This window comes from Xiphophorus hellerii, chromosome 6 (genome assembly GCF_003331165.1).
Source record: "Xiphophorus hellerii strain 12219 chromosome 6, Xiphophorus_hellerii-4.1, whole genome shotgun sequence".
In the NCBI taxonomy this organism is placed as follows: Eukaryota; Metazoa; Chordata; class Actinopteri; order Cyprinodontiformes; family Poeciliidae; genus Xiphophorus; species Xiphophorus hellerii.
In genome coordinates, this window is record NC_045677.1 from 19,214,143 (window position 1) to 19,236,914 (window position 22,772).

Genomic DNA, 22,772 nt, shown 5'->3' on the forward strand with positions numbered 1-22,772 from the left:
CTTTACAAGAGGTCCTTTTCTTATTCTGATAAAGAAATAATTTAAAAATACCAAATCCTACAATGCTTAAGATATTTGAAATACTAAAATGATGTTGGAGTGTGTGTAAACATGAATAATAAAACTATACATAGACAATTTTACTATTTAGTGGATAGAATAGTTTGGATTCTGACATGACAATAATTTTTTTTTTAAATCAACAAGAGCTTACGGGTCTGACAGTTTTCTGCACCAGGTGCCCAACATGAACCATTGTAACAACTTGAGTGGCATTTGTTACCTGTAAGAAGAAAAGTAAGTCACATCTCACCTTAAAAAAATGTCACAAATTAACAGAAAAAAGGTTTTGCTTGTTTTTCCTTGTGCTGTGAATGGAAGCACTTACAGAGTGGGTTGTTTCCGGCCACTTGAAGTTCCATGCTGGGTTTAGTATCAGCATTGACAATATCAAACCACTGAATTGTTTCTACATTACAAAGCTTGTTGTTCAAAAACTTTACACCTCCTCTGAGAATTTCTGCAAAGAAACACGAAAGGCAGTTCCAAACTATGATGCTTAACTGTTCAGCATCAAACATAACGTCATGAAATATTTGATCCTTTTAGGGTTCCATCTACCTGTTAGGCTGGTCAGAAGAAGCTCGGTGGTTCCCTGACCTGTATTTTTATCAATATTGGCAAGCACAGAAAGTGCAAACTTTTCCTCATAGAGGGAGTGACCCCGAATGATGCGCAGATTCTCCAGGGGAATCCTAGAAACTGTGTTGAGGGCAATCAGAACGTAGCCACTCACTTCTTCAATTGACTGTGGAGAGGGGAAAGAAAAAAATACTCCTAGTTGTTAGCCTCATACAGGATCTGACAATTCAGGGGGTTTTTCAGCTATGTCAATAAAACTGAAGACATGGTGAGTAATAATATAATTGCAATTTTATACAATATTCGAAATATATTAAAAACTGAAAATAAATAAATAATTAAGTAAGAAAGTAATTTTTTACAGAATTTGAACCTGGCGAAACTAATATTATGCCATTTGAGTTTTGTCTCAAGTGGTATATTTGTTTTTTTTATGGTAAATAGAAGTTGTATATATATTTTTGCACAATCCTTTGTGCTCTGAGTGTTCTTTCAGCAAATGGCATTTTTTGAATTTGTACACACCCTTTATCGATTAATCGATTGCTAAATTAGTTGACGATTACTTCAAGAAATGATTCATCAAGACTATGACCTTTGAGCAGAATTTGCCTCACTTAAATTTCTTCAGTTTTTGATTTTTTTGTCACATTAAATGTTTTCCAGAAAACCATCAAGGGGTTTTACTTGGCAAGACAGTTTGTTTGATGGCCTCAACCTTTCAAGAATAACAAAAGAGCAAAAGAAGAAGAAAGGGGTTTTCACAGCAACATATAAGGGTCAATGTATTTTTTTTGTTTGCCAATTTTAACATTTCAAGAAAAGTTTCAGTAGGAAAATGTTTTGCTTGTCCCATTTAAGCATCTCATAAATGCACATCCTTTGTCAGTGCTCCCAGAACAAAGCAAAGAAACACAGGAAGTCTGTTAAATATGAGTTCAAAGTTTTATATTGTTTGGAAAGAAGGAGAGCATTTCTTTTGTTTAACATTTTAAAAATAAATTCCAATTAACATAATATGTTCCAATAACTATTCCTTTCAAAGACATGATTTGTTTTGTGGCTCTGTTATGATTGGGAGATCTTTCTCACTGTCGGTACAAAGTTAAATGTTAGTATTGTTAGTCCAACAAGTATATTAATCCAGGGTTAAAATACCGCTAAGAGAGATATCCATTAACTCATACATTTAACTCAGATTCGCACACATTTGGTTTTTGACATCTGCACAGAGAAAGGTGAACAAGGTACAAATGGGACATTAAAAAGATTCCCCTTAAAACTGCTGTATTGTATCTGCTGACTACTTTACTCTGTGCTTGTGTGGGCTAGCCTGAAGCCCAGGAGCGTGTGTGGTCCTATAACACATCTCCCCAGTGCTCAAAATCTTGCAGTTACAGCTGATCTATGAATGAAGTTTTAACCAGAGCTGTACAAACACAATAAATCATTATAAGCACTTGTTCTGAACAGACTTCAGCCAATTACAATTGTGAAGAGTCTACAGATATCAGTCTAAAAAGTGTAAAATATGCACTCACATTCAATAAATGAGAAAATGTGTTTGGATGAAGGTAATTTGACAGAATCAAAGTACTTTTTGAAAGCAACCCTAAAGCAGGTAATAAACAAATTTCATTAACCTCCCATTTTGGTTTTCAAAATGTCTTTTGTATTGGTCTGAAGTAATATTTTAGTGTTATATGTTGTGTTTTTATTAGATGTAAAACAAAGAAAAAATTGGCATAATTAAGAAATAAAGACTTGAAAACATCAGTCCATATTTTATCAATCATGTGTTTTACTGAGTGAATTTAACTACTCACATAAACAAAATGTTACATAATCTAAATAATATTTGTATATGACATTATTATATATATTTAACGCATATAATAATGAGCAGTACTCAGAGAGATAGACACTCTCTGAGTATTACTTTCCAAAGTGGACAGGTTAATTTAAAATGCACTTTTGTTAAACATAAAGAGCTATTGTTCATAACCACTGAACTGGGGAAGCACTGACATATATGGATTATGAAGTTGTATCTGTATTGGCAACCACTTATAGCTGATCATTCTCTAATGCTGCTGACAGATATTCTTGAAGAAAAAAGTGCATTTTATCTGGAATATGTCATCCTGTCGAGGAAAACGCTGCTGTTGAGGGTGGAAACACTTTTTGCCGAAGGGTCGGGGGACAATTATCATGTATTTAAGGGAAAGAATAACCAAAAACAGAGGAGAAATTCTTTGTTATTATTTTGGCAGTTTGCAAAATGAATAATACCTGACCTAAAGCTGGAAACCTTTATTCAAATTTAAGTTATCCATTTATAAAATATAGAAACGATTACATCTTGTTTCAAATGTAATAGTAACATAGTGTAGGGTTTTACCTTGAGGAAGGACAGGTCACGGTTCCCATCTACGTGAGTAATCTCCAGGTTTTCCAGGACAATAGTACAATTGCTGTAGGTCTTCACCATGTTCAGGTAGTGGTCCTCTTTATTGTCCATAAGATTGACGCGATTGCTGAAGCCCTGGCAAACTGGAAAGAAATTAAAAAAAATTAAAAAAAGAAAATTATTTGATTCTGTGAACACCCCAAAAGCACTGTGGTTTTCATAATTACAAACATCTTCTTATCATGTAGCAATCTGGCTCAGTTATGACCCAATATCATTATTGGTAAAATTCTGTCTGCACAGACACAACTGTGGTGAATTTGACTCGAAACTGCTAATCGGGGGTTAATCTACAACAGATCTCAAATCTCAGTGATGCAGCAGGTTCTGGCTCTGGCTTTGTGGACTCTGGCACAGATCTGAATATTTCCTGAGAATAGTTGGGGAAAAAACAGAACAAGTGTTTCCAGGCATTTCGATCAACTTTCACTTTCATAAGTATCACTAACAGTATTGCAGTATTACAACTATGGGCAGATAATGTAGGCTTGTTTGCTGATAAACATTACAATATTAAAAAGAAGGCAATAATATTGATAAGCACAATAGTTTTGTTCTGAATAAAGCTTCCAAACAACGTCATTTTCTGAAACTTGTATCCAGTCATCTTGTCAGTCATGAACAGACAGGTCCTGACTGTCTGTGATGTTGGAGTTATCTATCCTAAATACTGACATGCAAAACATGCACAGCCATAAGCATAAAAAATATTCTTCCTCGTGCTTAAGTTGTGTCTAAGCAGCTCATTTTTTGGTTCATGTTCTAAGGAAGATGAAAAGAGAAATGGGTTAAAAAAGAAAAACAGACGACTATGTCTTGTTTATTAAAAATGCAGGGGCCACTGTAGTGTCCCAGACACATTCCTCAACATGTCTGCTCTTGAGAGTTAAGAAAGTCTAAGCATGCAATCTGAATACTGGGACACACCTCACTTCACATACAAACATGGAGCTCAAGCAATTGTACTGAGATCAAGCCACAAACAGAGAGATACACTCTCTTCCAGTTAAATTATTTCATAGTACATTGTATCATCATATCCTTTCTTTTCCCACACAAACAAACAACAGTTCTGACCAGATCAGTAAGAATTAGGCTGAAACATCTGTCTACTGCCCTCCCTTTTCTTAATCCTCATTAGTTCATCCCCCAGGGATCTTGGTGGCATGAAGTTCAGACCCTAGCAACAAAAGCAGATGAGCCAAGGCAAGCTGACTGCTTTAATTAGGGTAGTCATGTGAGATGTAATTATCCCCATAATTATTAGTCAAACTAGAAACACTAATAAGCGCATGGTTTTTCTGATTATTCAGCTGTGAATATCTGAGCACCCAAAATGCAAATTTGCAAATACAGATCATCACAATTACTTGTAAACGTATTCACATTGCCACATAAAAAATGGACCAGTTTAACAAACTCATAGGCTTTCTTCCTTAAACAATGGTTTTCTTTTATTGTGACCGAATTTTTTCATAACATATCTCTAGGTTTTAATTGTTGACTTAAAGGAGCCAACAGATTTTCTGTGCCTCATGTTTTCAGCGAGTTTATTCCAGAAGTGAGGAGCATAAAGAAACTAAACGCTGCCTCACGTTGTTTAGTTCTGGTCTTGGGACACTGACTAAGCAGGTCTCTGATGACCTGACAGGTCTAGTTATTTCAAGAGCTATAGATGCCTTTGTATCAGCTACAATGAGTTTTAACGGCCAGCTGAAACAGGTGACTTAAGGTGCAGCAAACTTCCTCTTACTGAAGCTCACACTTTGAGCCCAAATCCAGGAAGGAAAAATGAAAAACTGTTTATTGCTTAAGCTTGCAGGCGTATATCCACAGTAAACATGCAGCTTGCCCAGTTGTTCGTTTCATAACCGAGTTGCAGGTGGTGAATAACCTGATGTACCACAACCATTAACACGCTTCCTTGTTCGACTACAGCACATTAGAAAGAAGTAGGATATTTTTTTTATATTTTGTGAAATTTCATCTTGAGCAACACAACCTGTACTTTTCTCTAAAGGGAAATGACTCTGATTTTTATGAGATGAATGGATAACAAAAGCTTGCACAATATGCAAACTACCCTTATAAAAGCCAAGATGAATGAATAAAACCCTCTTAGAACTATTTTGTCGCATAACCTGACTCATCCGTAATACAATTTTGTGAGCTAAAAGGTGTACGATCAGGGAAGGGGGGCTTTTTCAGTGACGCAACAGATACTGTGACAGCGACTAATTACAGATTGCTTCACTCACTTCCAGCTGTACTGTCGTCACTAAATGTCCAGAAGGTAAAACCCGAAGCAAGGAGTGGCAGGTCTGGTGTATCTCTACCTCAGTGCCTCATACATGAGTGTGTGCAAGGGTGTGTTGGCGTGCAGGGGTGTGTGTGCAGCACCGTGTGCAACACAAAACGCTTCCTGGACTGAGCTACACTGATCAGCACTCAGTCAGAGCTCAACAATAGACTGAATAAACCCTGTCATTAGTCATCTAAGCTTGCTGAAATGTGTGGCTGCACATCACGCTTTTGATGTTTACTTGGGGACTAATGCTGGAAGTCAAGGATGTGGGTAGATATTTGTTTCTTGAGGCTATAAAGTCTGGACAGCTATAGAAACAGAAACTGCTTGTGATTATCACTTAGAATAATTAGTTACTTTTTAAGTCAGTCTGATCCCACACATGTGATTTTAGCCAAACATATATTCAAGTTCAAGGTATGAGCAAGGCCTCAGGCTCAGGATGACATAATTAAAAACTTGGAAAGATCAAGTCATGAAAAACAGTCAGATGTGTAGTTCAGATCAAAATAAAGAATTCATGTGAAGAAATGCATTTTCTGACTCACGGTTTCGAAGTAAATCGTGATTAAAGAAAGGTGTTTTGTTTTCCCACTCTACCCTACTGTCTAATGGTTGTGAAATACTTGCAACAACCTAGAGGTATCTGGATCTATAAACAGTTTACAATGTGAGTGGGCAGTTCTGGGGTAAATTAAAGTTGCACATTATCCAGGAAAATCACAGTAGTGTAGGAAAACATGTAGGAAAACAGTTGAAAATAATATAGATACTTGAGTTGGAACTATTTTGTTACTTTGCAGTTTTTTTGGGGTGCGGGGAGTATGTTGTGGTTCTTTTCTGGTGCATGGTATAGATAAGAGAGCCAAGAGTAATTTAAAATGCTACCTCAAGTCCTGATCACGATTGGTAATGTACCATTCAGAAGTTTTACATAGACACATCTGTGGGAATGATAAAAATTATTAAATAACAAAGTACTCTATACTAGCTCACAAAAAGGGTAAGATCTCTTTTATAAGAATTTAAAGTCCATATGCTTTAAAAACATATATGTGGTGGGTACCCAACAAATTCAAATGAGCTCTAGCATTTCCAACAAGAAGAGAGAGCCAATATCCAGAACTTAGGATTGGCTTGTCCTGGGCAACTGGGAATCTATTCCAGAGACAGGAGAAATCGTCCTGCCACTTTCACTTCCTCTGATTCACCAAGTCCAATTCAATTAGGCCATCTCCAGAACCAGGTGATTGCATTACATGAAAGCTCACACAGGAAGAAAGAGAGTAACTATGCTAGCTGACAGGACTTGTTTATTTTTCTCCCCAAGTCAACAGCATTACACCAAAGAATCTTACATAACCCACTCCGCAGCGATCTTCTGCTGTTAAGAGATCGATGCCAAGATGAATTCCAGTGTTAATGTTAAATTATGGGTAACTCCCTTCTCTATCTTGGAAGCGTAGGCTGACGTGGAGATGAGCAGAGAAAATAACAAGAGCAATCTGCTTTTATTGATTTAAAGTTTCAGCTCCTGTGGGTTGTCTCCTGTTTCCAAATCTCCAGACTTTATGGACATGTAAATCTTCCAAAGCCAATTTCCTTGATTCTCAGTGCATTCAGCTCAAACTTCCTGCTCAAATGTTTTTATATATTAAAGAGGACATGAGCGATTTTATGTCACAGAAAGCTAAAACCAGCTGGAAAAAACCCCCACTAAGTTTTGAAGTTTAAATGTCCTGATGTCCTGCTCTCTGACCAGTGGAATTGCAGACTTCCTTTGTGTGGGAGATGAAATATTCCCTTAGAGAAAAACGTCCTGTGACCTTTGAAAAGAAAGACAGATCCCTTCCTGAAGGCTTAAGGATACCTCCTCTCCGCCCCATTCTCTGAACGCAACAACACTAGCCATTCTGGCATCTCGGGAAGTTGGTCTTTGCACAGGGGTCAGTTGAGAAAGTCACCCTACAACACTAGAGGAGAGGTAGCTGATTGTTTTCTCTGTGGGGGCAAGGCAAAAGCATGATCTAAATCATGCTCAGAGGATGACTCGTGAAGCAAAACTTACGGAAAGGAAACGAGAGAAAAAAAACCCTCAAAGGGTATTTTAAAAAATAGTCTGCTGTGGTATGTGGTTCGGTTAAGAGTTGTAGATGTGGGAAACAGACAGTGGCTGTGGGTTCAAACAGTGGAGAAAGGGATGTAAAGCATCACACTTGGCGCATGAACGTGGATGACCCTTCCTTTAACCCTCTATGGCATGACTTTTTATTTTTGGGGGGAAAAAATATTTTCCTGCATTCTTTGGGAGCTTGGTGGTCCCTAATTACATGTCAATCATAAAATCGGACTCTGACACCTCCTGGAACCAGATTTGGGTTTGTTGCCTCAGGGTAACATTGGTCTAGAACACCAAGATTTTCTACACTGATTATGAGAAAGGAAATACAAATCAAAACAAAAACTATATTCATGAAAAAACTTTTTTTTGGACAAAAATATGTCAAAATCATGCCCCCCAAAAAATAAAATAAAGGAGCAATGTGAGGTACAGATATGTGGTTTGTTGCCTGAGGGCAACGCCATGCCATAGAGGGTTAAGGCCAGCAGTGATGCAAATGAAGCGTCATTACATCACGTGTCTTCTAAACATTTAAAACCTCTGAGATGACACTTGCAGGCTCTGCCTCAGCTTGAGTTCAGTGAAGTTTAGTCTGTGGAAAGCTCAGCAAAGTGACCAAATAAAGACCAAAAAGGCTTGTGTTTACTTTCCGCTTGCGATGAGTGCTCTTTACAGTCAGTGAGACACTCCAGATACCTGGAGTTGCAGCCCTCATGATGTTTACTCTCAGCCTCAGAGTGAGGAAACCATGGATTTAGGTTCAGCACAAACACAGGAAAAAACAGAATGTATACTCACTCAAACTCCATATTCCCTGCTGCAGTTTTTAAACACCTGGTGAGATACTCTTTTCAATAGTTATAGAGCTGGTTAGTAGTCAGTAACTACTAGTCAGTGGCTTTCAAGTGGATTCATACCCCTTAGATTTTTACCTATGAACAGAAATTGGAATTAGGTTTGGACTATGACTGGAAGATGTGGTTGTTTGTTTCTGAAATGCCCTTCAATTTTTTAATCCTGAACTGAACAATGAGATCTTCAAAAGCTTTAGATAATGTTTTAATCCTGATCCAAACTTCTTCACAAGTTTAATTGTCTCATGTTTTTTCTTGGTCTTCATGAGGCTGTTCATTCACAACTACCTGCACATTGAAGTTTTTAGTTGGAACAAGACAAGTTAGTCTTTGCACAGGGGTCAGTTGAGAAAGTTACCCTGCAACACTTGAGCAGCGGTAACCATAGTTGATCGTTTTCTCTGTAAGGGGAAGGCAAAAGGATGATCTAAATGAAGCTCAGAGAATGATTTGTAAAGTAAAACTCATGAAAAGAAAGTGAGAGAATAAAACAAACCCAACACAGGAAACTGTGTGTATGAATAACAGAGCCATTTACAATGCACACACAAGAAAAAGTTAATATTGGGTAACTTCACTGACAGCATCCAGGGTCGCCACAGATTTGAGAGAAACGCAAATTGCTGAATACTCATTTTCTTGGGCTACTATTTTCTTAGAAAGTCAGCGAAGCAAAATAGTGACCTTTAATTGTCTAAGCAGTTTCTATGACATCCATATGAAGTGGATTTATAAGGGATTTACACAACAGAACAGACTTTCTTCCCAAGGAAAAAAGTGGACTGGACCTACTTTTCAAAGTTTAACTTGCTCTCACAATAATCCACAAGTGACACATTGTTAAAACACAACTGATCCCACTTTTTACAAATGGAGTAATGAATACACGGACCAATAGCAAAAGGTTTTCTACACTAAGTTTCACAACAAGGTTTTTATGTGGGGTCAGTTGTAAGAAGTGTCACAGATCAAAGATCAACCACTGGGGTTGACCTTAATGTGGAATTTACATGTTCAACAACACCATTCTGAGAAAGTTAAGGAAAGAATGACTAAAACCCAAAGAGACTTTGGAAAATGATATATTAAACAGTGTTTTCAGAAGGATTTAGTTTAGATTTTAAGACATGGGTCCAGAGAGTCCTTCTACATGAATTGTCTGTGCCAAATTTGTATTATTCTTGAATTGTGCTTGGGGGTTACACATAATCTTTCAGTGTGACATGAACATATCCCTGGCCTAAATAATCGATTTTTAATCGAACAACTCTCCTTCATTCTTTGCTGGAAAGTTCATTATTGTTGTATAAAAATCACCATACAATCTGCCTGCTGTTCTCTTAACTTACATTGAAAGTACAATAAAGCAGCCACCAACATTCAACCATTTCCTCTTCAACGTCCAAGCATTCTTCTATTTGAAGTCCATCCTAGCCAAGATGCCACGCCCCTTCACCAAATACTTGTATTTTTTTTCTTTTACTCCTTCCTCTGTTAAAACTTTACTCCTCTTCACTCCCACAGGAAGACTGAAGGGAAGGCTAGAAATGTAGTGGGCGTGCTGCCTCTAACTCAACACTAAGTCTATACACCCCCTCCTTAAAACTTTCATTCCAGCAACCACCAGTGAGCCATGCCTGGAAAAGAAGAGCAGAGGAAAGAAACAGAAAAAAAAATCCCACCAACCACAAAAGTGCACAGACCCACACATTTCACACATTATTCTAGAAGGAGAATGTAGCTGTAATTTGGGAATTCCCTATTGGTTCAAGCATTCCCAGCATGAACCAATGGGGTGAAGTTGGAGCACTCGAACAAGGAGGAAAAATAACTCTCACTTCAACTATGAGATAGACACTCTCTGAGGCAGCCTTTCTACTCAAGAGCTTCTTATTTTTAGCCCGATAAGTGACTGGTCCCTTTCTGTGTAGATCTAACCAATGTTTCAGATTGCTGCCTGTGAACCAAACTGTTAATTTATACCTTAGTCATGTTTAAAGCAACCCAGAGTGATCCCATAAAAGGAATATAGCACAAAAGCCCTGGGGTTTGGGCTATTAAACCTTACTGCTGGTCAGACGTTACTCACCACTTAAAGAAAAAACTTTGCACATCATTGGGTGGCAAATCCACCCAATGATGGTTAAATTAGAATGATTAGATTATCAGTGTGACTTTCACATCAAATACTATTTCCATTATCAGGAGTATAATTAAATATTCAGTTTCTCAGGCAAAACACATCAAAAGTATTTAAAAGGAGTAAATTCTTCCTCCTTGATCCTGGCAGAGGCCAAGAGTCAGAAACTGATAGAGTTCAAGGGAAAGGATTATATGGAGAGGGGAACATTACTTAATTTCTAATGTCTTAGAACTGTTTTGTGTTAGATGTGCTGTTGTTCTCATCTAAAACATGACCAATTTAATATGAACAGGAAAAGCTTGGAAACAGAATGATGACAAATACAACGAAAATGTCTCAAATGCTACATAGGACCGCTGCCAAGCATGCCTGCCCCTGTGGAGTTCTAGTAAAATTCACAAGTACCTCTAAAACAAAACAAAAAAAAAAACACCCACATGCACACAATCGGCTGCAGTGTGAATAGAACAGAAGGACATAAGGTTCTACTGGCTTTGCAGCTAGCACCTCATCCCGACGACTCAAATTGCATCCATTGTTAATGAGCGAGTTGATATGCTGTTGACCAAAAGCAGAAAACAAAAGGGCACATCACGCATGTTTAGCACATCCTCACAATGATGTCTAATGCTTGTTTAAGATAATTATGACTGAGGAGGGTTGTTGTTTCAAGGCCACCCTCTTAACTAGAAACACACTCAGGCATTTAGCTTAGGCAAAGGCTGGGCTGCTTTCCGTCAGTCATCAAAGGCAAGAGACTTGACAGACAAAACCCTTTTCTCACTATCAGCTACACTGCTGAACACAAGGACCCTGGCTTGGATGGAGTGTCTATGAAATACACAGTGAATCCTTGACAGTCAAAGTACAAGCAAGGATTCATAACCTCTACAACACTAAATTTCAGTTAAAGGTTCAACTGCACCAATCTGTCTTTGTTGAGGAAAAACTTTCAGCCTTTTGCCATTTTAATGTGAAGAGATTGAATCCCTCATCAGTTACAATACTGTCAAAATTAAAATGATTAGATTATCAGTGTGACTGGCACATCAAATACTATTTCCATTGTCAGGAGTATAATTAAATATTCAGTTCCTCAGGCAAAACACATCAAAAGTATTTAAAAATAGAAAAAAAATGTCTCAAATGCAAAGCCTGCTTCCAAAGAAGATGTTTTTTATATAACTGGAGCCCTTATGTGAGACTACCCTTACTTTTGTATCAAGAGGAAGGAGATGTCAGGGTAAACAGATCCCATTCATCATTTTCAGGTAATCTTTACCTATAATGTATGATGGTGTGATAAAACCAGTTGTATATTATATCATTAGATCACTCCACCAGAAAAAAAAAAGGTGGACTGCTCCCTTCAGTGAAAATGCTCACACATTGATTAGCACCTCAGTAAGCTACTTGGCATCAAGAGCCTTGCCAAATGGCACTGTAATGTGGTTATTGAAGTTGGATTTAAATCCTCAACCTGATGAATCCTGGCATTGTCTGCAGGAATGTGTCTGTCTGTTGTTGAGATGAAGAGCAAGCCAAAAGGCAAAGCTCTTGATTTACAGGCTTATCCATAAACAAGATCTTGGATGCAAGCAGCCTCTTTGCTCAGCCTTGGAGATACGGTGAGAAGCTCACTTTTTATAGCAGATCACTGAGGTAAATGTTACCCTGCTTTATAGCAGATCATTTTTTCGTGAAAGCAGGTTTAAAATGTTCTCAAGTCTGGTAAGAAATATCCCATGAAAGACAACTGTGTGGGAAGATAAGTGGCTTCCCTTATAATTAATCTTTATAGTACAATAAGGACATAAAACCGTCACTGATATGATGGTCACTTCAATCCTTTTATTTATTTATTCTCCTCTGAGTAAACAGTTGGCCAGAGCAATAAACCAGTTCAGTATCACCTCTTCACTAAAAATGTATTTTTCTGAGTACAATGTAGGAGGAATGAAAGTCATTGAGGTCCAAAGGATGTAGAGACCTTCAGTCATTCCACATAACTAATAATCTTCTTAAACATCACCCTAGAGGAGGCCACCTTCGTCATTCTAAAATTGCTTCCTTTTTTTTAATCATAGGATTAGGTTGACCGTTAAGAACAACTGGGGCCTTTACTTCAGAGTAAATTACTTTCTAGTGACCTTTCACCCTGAAAAGGGGCATTAGGCAGAACAAAAAAAAACCCTACAACTTTTTCTCATTTAATTTGTCTCCCACCTGTACCTGAACTTAAAAAGCCCAGCCTCAACGGTTAAATAAATCCAATTCACTTAGCTGTTGACGTCTCCATTGACCTGAAAATCCAATACGGTTTTCAGAGTTTTTAATCTTTTGCAAATCTTCTTGGCACCTGATCATTGCAATAATGTTCAGATATAAATAAATCCAGTGGATACATATTAAAAAATAAAACATCAGGTTGCCAGTTAATCAGCTCAGGGGGAGGTTGTTGATGTAGTGGATATATTGTGGGTCCAAAGGGCTAATCCTTACTTCCTGGCTCAACTCCAAGAATGCACTCTAGAGCATTTCAACCCTTCCAGTTTTCCCACTAGTCACACAGTCATTAAGCTTCAAGTGATTTGTTATGAAATTAAAGTACAGTTGCAGACAATGGCCATCTAATGATGCTTTAAGTGGCACAGAGCTGTAATACGATGAAGTACTTGGTTACACACTTAAAATGTGTGGTCTCAACTAACAACTCAGGCTGTTGCAATAACAGGTTTATTGGTTATGACCCTGCAAATGAGAGAAGGAGAGTACAGTTCTCTTTAGTGTTATTATTTTGATCATGATTAAAGTTTTATTTGTTTATTTTATGTGTGTCTGGCTTCACTTATGAAAAAAACATAGTGTAATAAAGATGTTCTGCTCAAAGTCCCACTAGGAAATGAATTCAGAGCTCAGCAGGTGTAGTTGAAATTCACAGAGCAATTTAAAAAATGTTCAGCCATGGGGATCTGGAGCTTTTTATATGTAAACTATGTCAGTTTAACTAAATACAGTAACACAATTTGTTTTGGCAGGTTAAAGCTTCATCGTGGTAAATTGGCTACAAAACTCTGACCGTTGCAAATTCAGTTTACACATTAGGATTTACTAGTCAGACTGGATAAAGTTTTTTGATGCCAACTTGGCACTTCTACAAAAGGAACCCTAATGACTTTAATAAATCCGGGATGTTCCTAGAACTTTAAACTTGAATTTTGAAAATGGCAGAAACTGTGGTATAAATGTTGAGAACACAATTTAGTATGGCTACAACTCCAAAAGTTATATTACATGCAACAAAGTTTAAGATCTTGACTTTAATATCAGCCATGAACAAAATAAATAGGGGAATACCAAAATCTACCCACAAACTGAGTGTGATTTTAAATATTTGAGAAAAATTCCCACGAACAGGTGAAAATTATATGGTTGGTTTAATCCAGCAACCATATAAACCCAAGCATTTATGCTCATTAGCCAAACTAATTTCTTTGTTACATGCAGGTATAAATAGTAGTTGTCACTGGCTTTTGTCAACCATTCTTGGTCTTGTTTCTTTGGTGATAAATCAACTTAAATACACACTTAATGCCATCTAAATGTCTTTTTGCCTTCTAACCATTGTAATTTTCAGCAAATAGGATTTTCTTTCTCCTCTCTGTTGGCACAGGGCTGTAAAGTCATGTCTACAAGGCAAGTTAAGGTCAAAGAAGACAGATAAGCCAGTGTCAAAGGAGACAACAAAGACCTAAATAAAAAGCCTTTTGTGCAAAGAGTTGGGCTTCTGCAATCATGTGTGAAACAAGTTTTTTTAATTTTACTTTTCTTTCTCTTTGACATATTGATCTTAGGCTAGCATGTCATTATCCAATCTGGAAGTGAGTTTGAAAGCCTGCATTTATGCTGATTAATTTACAGTCTTAGAGTTTTATGTAAGAGACACTTCTATTGTAGAAGCTCAACACAATAGGCAGTGTAAGCTGAGAACTTGTTTTGGACTCTGACTTGGACCATTTAAAGATGGAACAAGGTGTCTGATCTAAAATTCAGTGAGATACTACAGGCTTCCGATTAACATCTGGGTTTTTGTACAGGATTTGAAAATTGTCATATTTGTAAAAGCTCATTACAAAATGCAGTCTTGTTTTATCTGTTCTCCTGGTAGATAACAAAAACCTCCAAGACCTAATGAAACAAGACGTTTCTCTTTTTTTGGCTCATTAACTCTCTGAACAACCTCAGTTTCCGTGATTACTGAAAAAGAGAGGATCTTGATTGACATTTGACCACACCTTTGTAGTGAAGCATGTAATGCCTTAATAACAGTTGAGGAGAAAACATTATTTTAATGGGCATCTGGGTGTTAAATGCGGTAGGTGGACAAGTCTGATCAGGATTCATTTAAAAGGTACACAAAGTTGAGGGTTTTTTTTGTTTAGTTTTGTTTTAAATCAAACGGATCTCTGCACTCAGGTTTACAAAATCCTGCACTGCCTGAAGAAATTTCAAGTTGAGTCAAGCCATTTTACCTCAGTGGCAATAACAGTTAAATCTCCATGTCTGTCTTTGATCTTAGGCGTAAGAGAAGAAGTGTTGAAACTTCTTTACAACAGTCTATAATTTTGTCATCCTCATGAGTCAAAACCTCCTAAAACTGCTAAACGGGGCTTCTTTATCTGAAGTAGGAAAGTCCTCCAGGCTAATGAGAAGAGCATGCAAATCCCATTTTTTTAAAGTCAACTGGGAAAATTAAGTTTAAAATATCCATGGAAAAAAATTAAACTGTTAATAAGAAGTAATCAGAAAACATGCTAATCCGCATTAGGCAAGACATTTTCAATAATCAGACACCACCCTTTAAACAATGGTTTCTTCTGAAATACTCTAGGATGGAGGTTTGTTTGTGAAGCCATTGTTCTCCTCTCTGTAGGGGATTTCTTCTGCGGGCGAGCGCACATTGTAGCTCTGCTCCTCAGAGCGACCTGTGGGTCACGAGAGGAGATGACAGACCGACAGGAGGTCCGCGAGATAATGGGGAGCGTCTCTCACCTGCAGTTTGGATGCTTCCATTGAAGCAGTGGTAGCTAAAAGCAGCAGGATATAGGCTCTCTTTGATGGACATTTAAACAATCACAAATATGAAAAAACTGAAACATTCTGTCTGATGTTTTGTTTTTGTATCCTTGCCCCAATTTTCCGGGTTTTCTTCACTTTAATTAGCTCACCATCACTGTCCATCCATATAGTGTATGGTTTAATGCAAATAAAACATATTCATTCATGGGAAAGAAATATGATTCTCTAATTACCACAAATAATAAAAAATGTGTGTAGTGATTGCAGATTAACATTAAACATTAGAACCCATAAGAACTAGCATGAATCGACTGCTTTGTTCTAAATTAAAATATTCCAACATTTATAGCAGTGCAGCTCTAAAAATCAAGACTTGTCTTTATTTTCTATTTAGAACTACAACCCATTTCATTTTTTATGAATTAATCTCAAAGTAGTAGTTAATTGCATAGTTAATAATATTTAAAACATAGTTTGAAATCAGAATACCACAAAACAGCCTGGGATAGTTATTGGTAAGAAAGTATACTGAAATTTTAAAAGTTACAGCTTCTATGACAACCTTCCTACAGAGGAAAGTGAAGTTCAGAGTGACTAAGTCCATAAAGTATAGAATAATGCAGTCCCTCCCTTCTTCCACCCGCTGCTACTCACCGTTTGTCAGCTGGCTCAAAGGGGTGTACTACACTTTTCCATTTCTTGTGCAAGTTTGAGAAAATCATGTGCTTGCACTTCCATTTAGTAGTAAAAGACACATTTGTAGGTTAGTGGATCTTTTTTAATGGTTATTTCACTGCTGCAAGTGTTAGTCTTTTTATCCCACAGTTAAATAAGTGAAAATGGGACTTTTTTAAGCCTCTAAATTCTGTGATATTAATGGGTTCGCCATTTACCTATTCACTTTTGCATTACTGCAGAGCTTCATTCAGACATGTCTGTGAAACGTATAGTTTTAGATTGTAACATTTTATTTGTGCTGTTGCTGTCAGAAAGAAAGCTTTAACTTGTGGGAAACAAAAATCAGCAACCAAAGTAACCTAAATAAGAAACATTTGCATAACTACGACAAGCATGCAGAAATCTTTTTAGCTTTCACTTTTAAACATTCATGTAAGAACACAATGTTACTTTGGGAACAGACAGAGAGCAATGATGTGGATACAAAAAGATAGCCAACAGTCATGACTATAATAGTAATGATATTTTAAAGCTATGATTAGTAAAATGTGTAGAAGATATACTGACAATTTAATATGACAATGAAATACTGTTGTTGCTATTGTTATTTTATGGATAAAGGCTTTAGACAAGCTTTTTGATTTCATTCATCTCTTCCTGATACTAAATATTTCTTCTTTAATCTTTCAATCTGTGGCAAATAAACAATCATATAATTACCGCATTTAGTAATGCATTGCTTAAAATCAAAAGCAGTAGATTTTGTATCAGAGCTTTTCATCAGGAGTTATTCTTACAGTAAAAAGGAAACTTATGTTTTAAAAATATAATTATCTTAACAGTACAATGGCACTGCACTAAAAATATGCTCACGAGTAAAAGAATCTCTGTCTCTAAAGCAAAAACATCCCCCCACACAGAGGGTTATTAATTTAATTAGATGTAGGATGTTTTTCCTGTTAAACACGACACTAAAGCTGATGAGAAGATAGCACAGGGCCTTTTTCCAGCCTAGACGGCTGGGTCTCTTTCCACTTGACACAACCAGACGATCATGGAAAGGCCATAAATGCTGCGGATGACTTTGTTACCATGAACAAACAAAGGGAGCAAATCTGTTCAATGAGTAACTACATATTCACTCACTTATTCCATGCTGGAGGTATACAAACTACTGAAGTGCAGCCAGACACATAATTAACACGTGTATAAGTGCAGTGTCACGTGATTTACACTAGATTCACAGTGTTTCAAAATCTCCTAACAGTGAAAAGGAAGCGAAATAATAAAACTGTTGATGCAGATGACCTGCATACCTGCTTTCAGGTGTGTCTGCATCAGGTTGCGGATCTGTGCTGCTCTGCAAAGTATCACTGATGCCTGATGACCTACTCTATACAAAGCCACTATTGTCTTGAAATCCTGCACCTTGCCAGCAGTTCTATAAAATTACTACCTCTCAGACTTGATGCAGGTTCTCAAAGCTTCGCTGAGGATGACCAGAAATTACACTCCATCCCCCACAGTTTTAACAAAAAAATCCTTTCTTCCCCAACAATGGCTGCAGCAGATGTAAGTCTGGTTTGTTCGTCAGAGGGACAGGAAACTGAAGTTGCAGTAGCATCAGCAGCAGCAGGACCTCTTGTGGGTCTAAGATTACACTGGATCACAAGCTGTACTTCACTATCGCTCTTAGGAGATTGGCTTTAATGAATGGAAAAAGGCATGGTTTATAGGGAAGCTGGGAAAAAACAGATGGACCGATGAAAGAAGCGGGTTTTTTAAGACTAACTGAACACACCAGGAAAATCACTTAGCTGAAATGTTGAATTGTGCTTCAAGCTGAAAAATGTTGCCATGAATCAGCTCAACATTTAACAAAAGAGAATACAGAAAGCTTAATAAAACTTGTACCATCTTTAAATTTCATTGTGTCAAGAATCGGAATGAACTAACTAATGTAGACAAAACATACTGGCATCAGCAGGCTATCCTTACCCAAATCATGCTTCAAGCATTAGGGATTACTGATTTATTTTAGATAAGCTCGTATGATTAGTCTGATCTTTCACAGGTAAACTTTTTGGCAGAGGCAGGAATAATCACCACTTTAGCAGCTTTCTACTGGTGAAACACTTCTCATAGGAACAAAATGCAGCAATCACTTCCAGTTCCACTCCAGTCACAAATAGACTAATCAAATAACCTTATGAACATCTCCACATTTTATAAATTTAATATACCAGAACCCAAGGTAAGGATTGTTTCTACATAAAGGAGCTTTTACACTCAATTGAAAACACTAACAGGGGAATGCTGTCCCTCAACACACACATGACAAGAGGGACTTCACTGGGGAGAACGTCTGGCTGGGTTCAGATGTATCGTCAATCTAATTTACATAAATGCTTGATGTGTTGCTTACAAAATAAAATTAAGACGAGGAGAACTGAAGAGTGTTAACAGAACACTTAATTTTTTTTCCTCAAATTTAGCCTGTATGGAAAAGGGGCAAGAAGAAGTCCATTGCTGAAAGAAAGAAATAAAAAGACCCTGTTCACAGTTTCCTGTCCACACCATGCAAGAGACACAGTAAGCATGTGGCAGTAGGCGCTCTAAATTTATGTGACCAAAACTAAACGTTATGATTTACTTACTTTTATGTACAGTGGAAAGCCAACACTGGTGAAGAAGATGGATGGAGAGATATACAGGGCAATCCAGGAAGAAAAACAGTTAGAGGCTGAAAAAATACTTAAGATAGGGATGCACATTCAGCAAAACAGCAGAATGTACCTAATGGCCCATTCCAACCTTACAAGATTGACCTAGTTAAAGTTCAGACCTAAATCAAACTGTCTGTGCTAAAACATAGAAAGCTAGATGTAGTTTGGAGGACATAAAGAAAAATAAATATTTTCATGTATAGATGTTAAAAAGTGGTAAAGATTGACAGCAACAAATGGAGCAAATGGGGACATACAGTAAGAACACATCTCACTTTTCTGATTTCATTTGTAAAAGGATTCTGTTAGCAGATACAATTTCCCTTCCACTTCACAATATGCAGTACTTTATGTCAATCTACTAAATAAAGCCCCAATGAAATGCACAGAAGTTTGTAGTCATGACAAAATAGAAAAGGATGTTTTGTTCACATGAAAATCATCACTACAACAGCAGAGTTGGAACAAATAGCTCTAAAATACCAGCAATACGAAAGAAAGTATTGTGGAGTGTTAAATGTTTTGACAATTTGCTGCCAGGGATCAAAATAATTTCTTAGATGCTTGTATTTTACTAACTAAGAAATCTGCTTCAAACTCTTCAAATGATATTGATTGAAAAACGCCTACTCCAATTAACAGATGGAGAGCAAATATACAACAAACTCATATTGACTGAAGGTGGGTGGAATGAGTTACACCAGATTTTAAAGGTGTAATCTTCACCATGGTTCTGTCTGTTGTGGCAGACGACAAAAAGGGGGCCACACCAGCCATTGTGTTGTTTCTTCAAACGCCCTACCATATTTATTTTCTTGTAATGAGCTAAAAAACTGCCCCGCTTATTAAACACACAAGATAAATGCAAACATATACAAGAAGATATGATTTGACAAGAACAAGTAGAAGTGTAAGATTATGTTTTGAATTTGAGTCCTTCTGTTTTAAATGCTTGGGAACTTCTGTTAAAGTATGTTGGATTTTCCTAGAAGCAGACTCAAACTGGCCGTGACTGCAAGCCACAAGTTGTAAAATCCATCTGAGATTAAGAAATAGACTCAAAATCAAGCTCTACCCTATTTGCAAAGCAGAACTCACTTAGTCAAAATATAAATATATTATACAATGCAATTAGAATTCAGTTCTCATCTATGCTAAAATGTAAATTATAGATAGGCAGTTTGCCGTCAAGTGCAAATCCAAAAATACACTGAGCTAATTTCAACTCCTACCATTTTTTAATGCACACCAATATTTCTTTGGTTCTCTGTTATGTAACCATACCAAGATTTACAACATGCAACATGGAGGAGGTTTACAATCAAACTGGACACTGAGGATATTTGCCACATGGAAACATCTGTCCTGCCCCAGAACAGCAATAAACCAAATAGTACAACATGTCTGTCAGTACAGCTGCTCATTATTCACCTCATCTGGTCTTAATAAAATTCCTAATTTATTATTTATGGTGGGAGACATGTTGCTGCTTGAGATATAAGCTGACTTCCCACAAGTAAGTAAGAGAGGACTGTCTTTTTGGCTCACAAATATGCTTACAATGGTTATGGTTAACAAGTACATAAATAAATATATAAAACATACATTGATTGGAGCAAAGATGCTCATGTGGGCTGCTGGAACTGAAACATGTGGCCATCTACTCATTGGGACAAACAGCACAGACAAGATATGAGTGTTGGACCATTATGATTCATGAGAATAGGAAGTTACAGTCATTAGGGAGTAAAGTGATACTACTGGTCACTTTCTCCCCTCACATCTGGCCTTCATGAAGTCTGATTCACTTAGACCAACTAAAATTATATAAAACATATTTAAAGAGAAAACATAAGAAATACTGTAGCTAAGTAATAGACAAAACCCTGCTGCTTCAGGGCCACCAGAGAACATAACTTCAAGTAAACATGTAAATTTAACTTAAGCAAAAAACTAAAGGTAGCTATTTGCATACATTTTATCTAATGAATGTTTCTGAAGAGAAGTTATGTAAGTTTAACAGTTATAATGATTTTTCTCATCTGGTTTGACCTAAATGTTAAGAAGAAACAAAAAGTTAGAAGCCATTTGTGATTAAGGCATAAAAGAAGGAGAAGCTAAACATAAAAAATATATTCTAAGCAAGTTGTCATGTAAACCATAACCAATAACTAAAGCTAGAATGTGTAGTTCTCTTCAACTGAAGGCATTAGAGTAAAGAAACTAAACGGGATGAAAAGTTTGACTTTAACATTTGCAAAGTTGATGAGCTTAACTTTCCCTTGAAACCTCTATTTCAAGTTAGTTGAGGTTTGTACTGTAGCAGAAGAGAATATCACTCTTTAAGAGATATGGCTTTGTTATTTGTTTCAAAACCGGATGAAGTATTTAAGAATAAGCATATACCTGTATATATATACAGTATATACGTGTATATATATATATAGATAGATAGATAGATAGATAGATAGATAGATAGATAGATAGATAGATAGATAGATAGATAGATAGATAGATAGATAGATAGATAGATAGATAGATAGATAGATATAGTGCAGTCAATTTTTAAAATATATACACATATACATTTATTTTTACTACAGAACTTAAAAAATTATTCACAATTATTTTCTATGCAACTAATTGTTCAGAATTGTAACTTTTTATCTAGAAAATATGATTTTCCTTAAAACAATGTCATACAGAGTGGAAAGAAAACAAACGATTGCTCAACCAACATCATTTTCCATCATCATCGTCATCAGTCTAGTTCAAAATTTCACACTTGGATCCTGACAGATGTTCACTTCCTCAATCAATCAATTAACCAATTAATCATAACCTCTGCTAATCAGACTTTCAATTGTCGTGGCAGTTACTGTGTTGTACTTTCACTGAAGGCTCAAATCTAGCTTTACAACAGGTCACAGGGCGAACAGCGGGACTGTGAGAAACTTTTCGCCCATGCAGGATCAAGTTTCCGCGCAGCTCCGTCTCCGTCTCTCTCACATTTAAGAAAAAGCAGGACAGGCAAACAGGGAAACGAAAGCCCCGCTGGCGTTTTGCCTTTTGAGACCCACTGCCCAAGCATACCTTTCTTTTCCGCCAGAACACAGGAGCCAAAGCAGAGCAGAGAGGTGAGGCTGATCCACCGCAGAAAACGGGCTGCCATGGTGTTTTCGAAGCTCCTGTATGGAAAGTGCGGTGTCATTCCATGTCAACAGGACACGATATCCCGACTGGATATAAACAAACACCTTAATTTAATCTAATTCCCGTGTCGATGTGTCTAATAGTTTTCCTTCTCCGAGAAAGTCCAACTTTGACAGCTCCTCCTCCTCCTCTTCAGATATCTCCAGCAGTCTGACTTCAGCCTACGAGGGAAAACCTCCGACTGCTGCGACGTCAGCAGCAGGAGGAAGGACAGATGCGCCTCTCAGGTATTACACGCACACAGAGGAGAAATCCAGGACAAAAATCTGTTCACTGCACTGGCGCTGCACGCTTTGCACACCGCAAAGACGCAGATGATCGGATGTACATGCATATTTAAGGTGAAAACTTTAAGGTTTTTCAATTTCAATCAACTTCTTGCACTCAGTACGTTTTTATGACCGATTTCCTCCGGTGGATGAAGGAAAAGGCATAGCAAAGAGAAGCAACCCCATTTAACAGTCTTTCAACAAATTTTATAATCTTCATTTTAGCTAATGTTGTTAAAAGCAGATGCAAAGACAAAAAACCTTTTTACTA

The 22,772-nt window shown here is 37.1% G+C and overlaps 1 protein-coding gene across 1 annotated transcript in view; it reads right to left on the bottom strand.

Annotated features, from left to right (window-relative positions):
- The window catches only part of egfra (epidermal growth factor receptor a (erythroblastic leukemia viral (v-erb-b) oncogene homolog, avian)), a 43,486-nt gene extending 21,085 nt beyond the window's left edge, over positions 1-22,401 (bottom strand). Inside the window, exons 1-5 of the mRNA XM_032565731.1 lie at positions 22,113-22,401; positions 3,044-3,195; positions 622-808; positions 389-520; positions 215-283 (exon numbers count right to left, since the gene is read on the bottom strand). Of these exons, the coding sequence (XP_032421622.1) occupies positions 215-283; positions 389-520; positions 622-808; positions 3,044-3,195; positions 22,113-22,230 (658 nt within the window). The 5' untranslated portion in view covers positions 22,231-22,401. The remainder of the gene's footprint in view (positions 1-214; positions 284-388; positions 521-621; positions 809-3,043; positions 3,196-22,112) is intronic.
- Positions 22,402-22,772: the final 371 nt, after the last annotated feature.